The 10,379-nt window shown below is 38.0% G+C and overlaps 1 protein-coding gene across 1 annotated transcript; it reads right to left on the bottom strand.

The window, feature by feature from the left end:
- Nucleotides 1-457: 457 nt before the first annotated feature.
- On the bottom strand, nucleotides 458-9,734 carry elovl8a (ELOVL fatty acid elongase 8a). The gene is made up of 8 exons (XM_061043975.1): nucleotides 9,263-9,734; nucleotides 6,850-6,916; nucleotides 6,570-6,757; nucleotides 5,455-5,535; nucleotides 5,119-5,175; nucleotides 4,812-4,926; nucleotides 4,567-4,694; nucleotides 458-918 (listed from the first exon to the last, which is right to left on the bottom strand). Exons 1-8 carry the CDS (start codon nucleotides 9,266-9,268, stop codon nucleotides 745-747), a joined length of 816 nt encoding a protein of 271 aa, XP_060899958.1. The 5' UTR covers nucleotides 9,269-9,734; the 3' UTR covers nucleotides 458-744.
- Nucleotides 9,735-10,379: the final 645 nt, after the last annotated feature.

Here is a 10,379-nt window from a genome sequence, read left to right on the forward strand (position 1 = left end):
TCACCTCATAATAGTTCTTTCATTTCTCTCCACAAGGGGGCGTGTCTGTCAGGCAATTACACTTAGACATCATGACAGATGGAGCTGGGGGGTTTGTGCGGTGGGACAGGGTTTCCCAGTTGGTCAGATGGATTAAATGTTAGAAACTGGAGAAGGGGGACCCTCATCTGAAGAAAGGGAGGAATAGATGGAGCATGCAGGGATACAGAGCTAATGGCAGCCGACAGATGATTGGCTGCAGGCTGTAACCACCAGCCAATTGGTGAGAGGGAGGAATAAAGCGATTAGAAGGTCTTGTCTATTAGCAGCTGGGGGGAGGGGCTGATGAAACAAGGGTTAATGTGTGTTGAGTGTTTTTTTGGGGGGGGGGCTTTGTGCTGGATGAATGACCAGACGGGATGAATGAATATAATATAGATCTGTACTAAAGCCGATAAAATATCATTCAGACGACATACAAGTGGTGAAAAATGTTGAATTTTATTACAAACATAAATACTGTTCAGGTGTCACTGTATAGGTTTTCACATGTTAATGTATTTTGTACATAAAGCTGTAATTACCATAACATAATGAACATGAAGGAATTAACATAACAAACAAACAGACGTTTCTTTTTATATCCCCTCTGTTGTTCTCCTTTGTCCTCTCTACGCTACCTTCCTGTGTTTTTAAAATCCTTTCATGTCAGCTCTTTTCTCTCTCTGCGTTCACATGCACCTGATTTGTCTCGCTGCGTCTCTCTTACTGTGTCTTCTTGGCCTTCTTTTTAGCGAGGTAGCTGTGGTAGTAGAAGTTACTGAAGAGAGCGATGAGGCTGAGCGAGTAGGCCAACACCACCATGTTCATGGAGTCAGGGAACTTACAGTCGGCAAACAGGTTGTAGGTGGTGTGGATAGTTACGATGAAGAACTGGAGCTGAGAGAAAAACAGACGGAGAGACGCTCAGAAAGATGTTACAGGCAGAGTGAGACAAACCGATCAACAGATTATCTGAGCAATTTAAGGAGTGAAGAAACAAGAAAATCATCATCAAGCATTTGCAAGTTTTAACAACAGAGGCAACAACTTCCTTACATCCTCAAAAATAAACATGAACAAAAAGATATTCACCTAAAAAAACTCGAAAGAATTTGACACTCATACTGGTGATATAAAAACGGCAAAATTCTAGAGATGCACCGAAAATCAGGGACAAAACGATACCAGTGTTTGAAATTAAAATGTGGCCAATATCCGATTCTGTTACCGGTGTTTGCTTCTGCAGAGAGCTTCTTGTGATGAAGACTCCCACAATGCCGACATTTTCTCTCATATTTGACAATGAAAACAAGTCAGAGTTTGTTCAACAGGAGACTCCAAATTAAAAAAACATCTTCTCTTGATCTGTTAGGTGTACTAGATGTTGGCATAAAGGTGATTTGAAACAACAAATAAACATCAGTTCCTGCCATATTATTTGCCAATGTGCCGAAGTCTTTCCACTGGGCTGATGTTGGCAGATACTGATGATGATCGGTGAATCAATTCTCACCATAATGATCTATTAAGAAACTACGGTGTATATCATCTTATCATGTTTAAATTGTAATATTTTTTTTAGTATTCTATTTATTTGTCACACCATTGTGTATATGCATTAAGTACATAATGCAGAACATGCCAACCCTTTTATAGAAATAATAAAATACTTAATTTAGAGAGCACTCTTAAAGTCTTCATTTAAAGACCGTTTTTCAAACTCCATGTGACAACGTGCTTAAAAAGGCAGTGAAGTAAAACAGGGAGGTTATAACATCGTAGTTTTTAAAACAGAGATTAAGAAATAACAAATACTGGGTCTGGGTTTGTAGAGCAGGTCGTCCATAGACGTTAATGTTCTCCACACACTGGTCAAAGTGTTCGACTCTTGATCCTGTCCCTGTTATGTGCACTCTCTCTCTCTCTCCACACATTTTCTCAATCTCTAAAGCTGTCCTATCACATCAAGGCAAAAAGAGCTCTAACTAATCTAAAAAAAAAAAGAAATAATAGATATTATGAAATATTTAAAACATCTCTAAAGGCCACACAAAATATTGAATACAATTCATGTTAAAATCTAAATTCAAGTGAAATCAGGATCAAAGTTTGTTTTCAGAGGAGATTTTTTTTGTGTGGATAAAAATGCTTAAATGATAACTCCACTAAAGTCATTTTTTCATAGGAGACATGGAGAAAGATGAGATATATGATTAAAGGCTCCAACCTGTCCGTCAAAGACAACATGAGAAACTCAGAGCTGTTCAAATAACATGCATCAGTAAGCAGGTAGGTTAAGAAAACACCATTAAGGAGCATTTTGGTAGCCAGCCCAACTGTCTTGTTATGTCTTATACTATGTCCTATTTTTGCATTGTTTTGTGTCACAGATGTTTTGACTAAATCTTTCATTTGTGGGGGGCCCCTGACCAATCTGTATTTAGACATCTCAGTTTCAAATCCATGAGCAATGAACGTGAAAAAAAGACTGAGCACTAAAGGTTCTGTTGCTTGAATGGGGGGAGATCGTCCACTCTGAACTTACTTCGACATCAGTGCTTAATCAAGTTCATTATAAAAAGTGTTACTTTACCTATAATGCAACAGTTTCTACACTTTAGCATGTTATTGTAAAAATATGCCATCACAGCCAGAGAACAGGCAGAGATTATGTATGTGAATGATAACGCTACACATCCATTTATTATTGTTCATATCCCTCCCTCCCAATGTGATTTAATAATCACCTCTCCAAAACACAAAAGAGAACCCCGTTAACACACAAAGAAATGCAATCTCCAAACTCTTCAATTAACTGCACTGTTTCAGCCTCAGTTCACCAAACCGTGACGCCAACTGTTAAAGGCTTGGGGGTCACCTCTGAGGTCAGCACAATTATTGTTACATAATGGCAGCCGGTCACCTTGCTGACCTATATATGTTGCAGACTTAAAGAAAGAATAAGAAACACAACAGGATGTATTGTCTCTTCATCAGCAATTTATGTCGAAAACAGATGGTCTAGTGGTTAGTTGAGGAGCATCAGCGCCTCTAAGCCGACTAGTTATTACAACCAGGACAATGACAAACAAAGCAAGTGGTGTTGAGTCGGCGCGGAAAAGATACAAACTGAAGCTTGTGTAAAAAAATGTGGCTTTTTGGCCATCCTTAGATATTTTTCGACTTATCCCAAAACTGTTTAAGGTGGAATAGTTGCAAATGTATCAAGAAAGTTGGACAGCACCATACAAGATGAAAACAGTTCTGGGTTTGAAGATAACCAGAGAGAGTCTTTGTGTTACTTAGTAGAACACCAGATCTCACCAAGAAGCAACCTCAGGAGCTGCAGTTGAAATACTGCAGTTGATAATTTGTCCACTAGAGGATGGCTCCAAGAGTGAGTCGATCTCAAGCATAAACTGTAAATACTAGTGACCAGCGTCAGTCAGCCAAAGAACCAGGTGAAGCCAGAATGTAGCCGTAGCTGGAGCTGACATATTGTGAATTTCTAATGCTGTAAAAAGGCAAAAGTCACTCAGGTGGGTACAGTCCACAGCAGAACAGATTCTTATGTGGGTGTGGAAGTTCAATGACTCCTGCATTAGCGTTTATTATGTTTTCTTAATTAATTATAAATTAACTTAACTTGTAAAACACTATCATGATGATACTGGGCTTAAGAAAAATGTATCAGATGTGCATTTTGTTTTCATAGTTTGACATATGATGTTATCATCGAGGCGGGTTTATAACCTATACTGCAGCCAGTCAGCAGGGGGAGCTCTCAATATTATGGCTTCACTCCCAGGGGGCTTTTGCTCGGTCCATTCTTAATATACAGTCTAGGATCTAAAGTGACGACCTCTGGTGTTGTTAAATGAAGCCCATTGCTAAAGAGCAAAACAACTGCAGTTCCTTGACTGTCCACTTGGGCTCCAAAAGACATCCTTTTAAGGTCCCACAGTAAGATGCCAATTTTCACTGCAGAAATTCATGTTTACATCCTGGAACAAAAAATATATAATTTGGACTGATGGGTTGACTTTTTTAAATAACTAATATATTAGTTGTATTTGTTTGATTATATTTAGTAAAGTAAGGCTGTGCATACATTTTCATAATTTGGGATGTGGGTGATTCAACTGACTGGTGGACGTTGTAGTGGTTTGCCACTGTGTTTGGCATTTCCCCGCAGACAACACAGCAGGCAGTAGTGATGACCGGTTGTGTTAAGTTGCCAGGTTCCTGCTGTTCACCGGCTCGTCCCCTCTACAGGGATGTCAACATGTTGCCACATTAATGTAGTGAAATAGTGTTTAACTCTTATTTATAATTTATTGTTGTATTTGTTGCTGTGGTTATTTATGTCTTTATGTACAAGCTGCTCCAATCCAATTGCCCTTAGAGGAATTTATTAAATTGTTTGAATTCAATTAAATAGAATTGAAAAGGAAAATTACTACATGAATTATGACTGCAGAAATGAATGTTACAAACTCACATGCACACACATGCATACACAGACACACATACAGAATTACTGACCAGCTGCAAAGAGGTGAGGTGGCGTTTCCACCACAGGTATTTCAACATTCCCGGTCCGAAAGCTGCCAGGCCGTAGTACAGATACATCACCACATGGACCAGGGAGTTGATCTGACCAATCAGGAACGCTGTGGACACATACGCATGCAGGAGGAAGTTATCTCTCTTTTAGATGGACATAAAGTGAAGAGTTTATTTTTGAGGCAGTTTTGTGACACTGGACAGTTGTGTTGGCGTGCACTCACACTGGCCACCAGCCACATATTTCACCCCGGCCCACCAGTTGAAGATCATGGTGGCGTGATGGTAGACATGGAGAAAGGTCAACTGACTGTTCTTCTTCCTCAGGATGAAAAATATCTAAACCGTTCAAATAAAAATACAAGCACACAGTAAGATGTCACAGCAATGTGTAGTATAATGAAACACTGCAGGTACAAAAACATGCAGGGTGTAGCATGTTAGAAGATCACTAAGGGTAACTAAGGTCGTTTATATTCATATTTTGTGTGTTAAATAACAAATAGATTGATTAAAAACTTTCATACTCACAGTGTCACTGAGCTCTATAACTTTGGAGAAGTAGAACCACCAGCACACTCTGGCCATCTGCCCAACAAGGTGACAAATGTGTGATTAGTCTGCTAGCTAAATTCTTAAACTAACGTTGTTTTTCTACTGGTTATGGGAAATTTCTGCTTCAGATAATTTCTTAAACACAGTTTCAAGAAGAACAGGCTTCATTGAATTGTAAGATACACATTGACATCTGTTCTTTAAGAGTATGTTGTAATCAAGGTTCGATCCTGTATAACATTGGTTTAGTATAAAATGTATTCCAGAGTGAAGCAGCATCTAGAAAATGTACAACACAGTGAAAAGATTTACCCTCATGGCCAGTGGGCTGTCACTGTAGTCCACAGGCTGACACAGCAGACTGTATCTGGCCAACCAAGAAGAGGCTGTGAACTGAAAGACAAAAACTCACTCAATGAAGGATCTGTTATCCCATTTTTGTGGAGAAGAATTTCTGATCCGATTACAACTTAAATAAGGTTTTTTGTTTTGCAGTAGAAACAAGCTGCTAACACAAGAGTGACACGGTATCACCTTCAAGTTGAAATTGTAAGCTAAAGTAATTACCATAGTCTGTATGAAACATGGACGTATTCTCAGTCACTTTACCAATTGGTTTCTGAAGACGCATTATGAAGCACATTGATAGCATACACCATTTTGGAAACGCTAACTCAGGCTTAATTCCGATCAATCTACAAACAGGCAAAGAGGGGGATCTGAGGCGGTGACCTTTAGCCTCCTGTCAATCAGCTTTACAGTATGTCCACCTTTCATCAACTCAGCCACGCCTCTAATTATGTAAATTATGGATGACTCTCAGGCTGAATAAAATCAAAACATATGAGTGAAAAAATAAAATCACTGCCCAAACAGTTAACACATTCCTTTTTTGAAGCAGGCTGTAAACATGTTGGTTTCTGCTGTAAAAATGGAGATTCCTTGGCTTCTACAGCCAGCCTCAAATGGACACTTGAGGAACTACAGCTTGTTAGACTTTCACATTGGCTTAATTTTTCAACACCAGATGTCTGCTTGGTATTTACACGTCAAGCACTAATGGAGCAACTCTAATATAAATATGTAGTAGAAGATACTATAGGGTTAAAATTCACTCTCTTGCTCTCTCTTTAGCTTCAGAAGATTTGACTGTGTTCTGCAGCTAAACGCTAATACATTCAACCCTTTGTGAGTGCTATAGTTTTGCATGTTTTCCACTGGGGCCTTCACATTACATACATTTGATCCATTGATGTTACAAAAAAAAATTAGAGAAACTTTAAAGACAGGTTTTAAGATTTGAATGTCTATCCTTCTGCACCTTTTTGTGTTCCATATTTATCACATATCAATGTTTTGATGATTTAGGTTTTCAGACTTTAAGACACAACCCTCACCAACGTTTTACATTCACACTTTAGTAATACCTCATAGAACATGTATGCAGACAGGCAGACCATGGCGAAGTTGTAAACTATCAGCACAGGTTTAAGGTTGACCGGCTGCCTGTTGGCCATCAGCTTTGGTCCCAGCCAGATAATAAACAGGTAACACAGAAAGATACAACCAACGGGCACCGGAGAGTAAACCAGTGGCCAACTGTCCGTCCTCTTGTCTGCACAGAAAAGGAACAAAGAAGGCAAGGTAGTGTGTGACATAAATATCCATCAATATAAACATAATCTGTGAGTAAATAAAAAGACTTACCTCCATTTCTCAGAATCCCCAGGTAGTATATTTGTAATTTCTGCCACATGGTTGGAGCCTTGAAGCCCTGAGAAACACATGATCAGGGAAACATCTTGTTACTTAACAAGTTTAAAACTTAAAAACCAAATACCATGTTGAAAATAATATTTGGGGGATGGCTTATTCCATAGATGACAGGCTAAACAGGGAATTTACTGAGTGAATTAACTGAGAAATATTGTTTTATGATAGCTCTAATAAAGTCCCTCCATTTAAGGAGAACTATTATAAAGTAGATGTTGCCCTGTTCATTTTTTGGGTTGTTCCAATAAAGAAGTACAATTTTAGTTTTATGGCAAGTGTGTGCTGCAAAAATGTAGTCGTATACAAATTTTAAAGGTCACATATTATTCAAAATTCACTTTATCATGTTTGTCTAACACTAATATGTGTCCCTTTTCTGTCTACAAACCCCAAATTATGAGAAAAGTCCATCCTCTCTGTCTTTTGCCTGCTCCACTTTTCAGAAAATGTGTGCTCAAACAGGTTGTTTGGAGATTTTCCCTTCATGACATCACAAAGGGCAGTAACCCTTCCCCCAGGTGAGTGACACTCCCACAGCTAGGGGTTTGTTCTGCCCTCTGAGTCTGCCTTCTCACCGTAAACAATAGGACATGAAGTGAAAAAAGGCAAAGCAACCCAAACCCTTCCAGTAGGACGTATCGAACACAGCTCATTTTATTTAAAGGTACAGACACAGAAACAGTCTGTTCTGAGCAGGGCTAAAATAGAGGTGGTTTATAGGCATGATCAAATACAGGATCAGAGTGGATTTAGAACAAGGAACTTCACAGACATGTTTTGGGGAGCTCTTAGACTTATTTACACTGGTTGAAAAGGAGGATAATATGTGACCTTTAACCTAACCTGCTAAAAAGTTGTTATAGAAGGTATTGTATTATTCATAAGGAAATTGTCCTAAAAAGCATAAAACAACACTTTTAAACAGTGTTTTATAGTTTTTTTTATAATGTTCAAATCATCAGACTTAATGCAGCTCTCTATAATTCATGTGTTCATTAATGACACACTCTTTTAAGGAGGTCTGACATAAAGAAGAACACAGCAAATTTCATTAAACCACCCAGAGATAATCTGGATTATAATCCAGGGATTATGTTCTCTAATCCAAACGTATCTCTTGATAATGGATAATAACTAATCACCCTCTTGATGAATGGTGGCATAATGTGCCTGACAGAGGAATGAGTTTGTATTTATCAGGAACGTGTGACAGTGCCGCCATCTAGTGTTCACTTACTAAAACTCCATCTTCCTTTAAATTGACTTTCAGATAAGGTCAGTTTGAAAGTATATAAGTGGATTCTTCTCAGTATTCTCTAAATTAGCATCCACTATAAACACTATGATATACTATTTTCAGTTTGTCTATGTATATCGTATCTGTCACTATAAAACATAAATGATAAAAATAACTCCACCGAATTGAAATCTGAGCCATGTGAAAGAGGCTCAGAAACACATATTATATGGAAGATATAAACCAACGATATAATAAATTCATATTAAACACAAGATTTAACAAGCCTTTTATTGTTAATGGCAGCACAGGGGAGAAATAACTGCAGACAGTGGATCATTTTTAGCATTCGTAGGTCTCTCTTCCTCTTCCTAAACATCTGACTAATGTACTGCGGTTTTCAGAAATGGACACTTTTTGCACTTTTTATTGAAGGGTTTCTTAGAACATAATCTCCCAATTACAATACTTTCTTCTTCTTCTCTTCTTCTCCTTCATGGCAGATCTTTTCTTATCATTTCATCTGCTCTATTTTTTTTCATCCACCAATTTGTGGCATAAATCTTGAACCTTTTAATCAATCGTAAGCATTGATATGTATTAATCTTACACAGTATTCAGCTACCCAAGCAGACCACAGGATGTAAGTGAAAGCATTGTCTATTTACTGTATCAGTCGGAGAAGCAGGCCTAAGCAGTTTATAGCCTCTCCTGTAGCGTCCTCACTGGGATTTACAGGACAATCCCTGAGAGTAAGACTATGACAACCTGCTGAGGTTTATCGAGAAGCTTTAAGAAGCACAGAGTTGTGCATAGAAATCAAAGAAAGATATTTTCAGTACAAATTACTGGGAAAATGTGGCATAAGCATCATGGCTAAAACAACCCTCAAGAATAAGGACATAAACCAACTCCACAATCGACACAGTAAATAAAGATGATGCTCTATTGTTCATTCAAATCTGGTATACACAGAGAGCCTATACATGCAAGGAATCATGGGAAACCATAACAATAAGTGAACTTTCAGAAGTTATACATGTCGCTTTCACAAAAGGACTACAAGACTGCATGCATACTTAAATATTTGAGGACAGAAAGTGGCCTTACCTTCATTCTGATAGCGGATGTTTGTATTTTTCCTCGTCAGCTCTCGTCAGTCAAAGCGAGCGGCATCTCAGCCATGTGTTAAGCAGCGCTGAGGTAATCCACCTGCTCTCTCGCTCTGTGTGTGTACTGTGTGTGTGTGAGTGACTCAGGGGTGACATATGGCAGCGTGTTCCTTTATTCCAGTGTAACGGGTCAAGTAGCGGCTGGCTAAATCCCTGCTGTCAGAGATACACTGTCATTAAGGATAAAAATGATCAATAACAACAACTAACAGAGGTGTTTCTGTTGGGAAAAAAAGAGCATAATTTGAAAAAAAAAAATCGTATTATTTGTTGTAATCTGAATTCCTTATCCGAAACAAAGGGTCTAATCTTTAATCCCAGATCCAGGTGGGTGGGTTATTTTTTTTTTTTTTTATCAACTAAGTCATCAAGATTTACAACACTAGTTTGACATTTTTAAAAAATGGATGTGACATCTACTCCACATGGGTCTGTACCTCTACCTAGTTTATTGTCTATAAATTATTAAATTTCCATTGTGGATATCTGACTTATCATCACATACATTACTTTAATAACAACTATGTTGTTGTCTACACGTCTTTACAGAGTCTTTCTTATCTTCTAACACAAAAAAGGAATACCAATTACTGGGTAATTGAAGATTGCTAGGAAAGAGGCAATAAACTGAATATTCGATATTAATAAAAGGGTGTCCTGGTTACAGTAAACCAAACTGACTCCCTTAAAATCTTGAATATCAGGAGGAAATATTTGGGATATGAAGGAGGTAGTAAAAATGCCAAGGAATGTCCGAATTGTTCTTCTCTGTGATTGTGAATTGTTTGTTTTAGTGATCTTTACATTTTCTATTTTAATATTTCCTTTTATTTCCTCTGTCATCATTGAATTTAAAGAGACACACACACCAAAACAGGTGTCACAGGGTCACAAACCTCCTCTGGTGCTTGATTCATGTTATATTTTGAGCAAAGCACAGCACAGATGTTTCATTTAGACCACAGGGGACTGTTTGAAAAGGGGGATAATATGTCATCTTTAAGTGCACAGTGATTGGTCCATAAGAATATTTTTTATATAATTTAATCATTTAT

This window comes from Labrus mixtus, chromosome 8 (genome assembly GCF_963584025.1).
Source record: "Labrus mixtus chromosome 8, fLabMix1.1, whole genome shotgun sequence".
NCBI classification, from domain to species: Eukaryota; Metazoa; Chordata; class Actinopteri; order Labriformes; family Labridae; genus Labrus; species Labrus mixtus.

Bases quoted from the DNA above. Each gene is read 5' to 3' on its own strand.
- elovl8a (XM_061043975.1), bottom strand. The intron at 5,176-5,454 runs GTAAATCTTTTC...CTTGTTGGGCAG, and splicing joins ACAGCCCACTGGCCATGAGG to ATGGCCAGAGTGTGCTGGTG. The intron at 4,927-5,118 runs GTGAGTATGAAA...TGAACGGTTTAG, and splicing joins TTATAGAGCTCAGTGACACT to ATATTTTTCATCCTGAGGAA.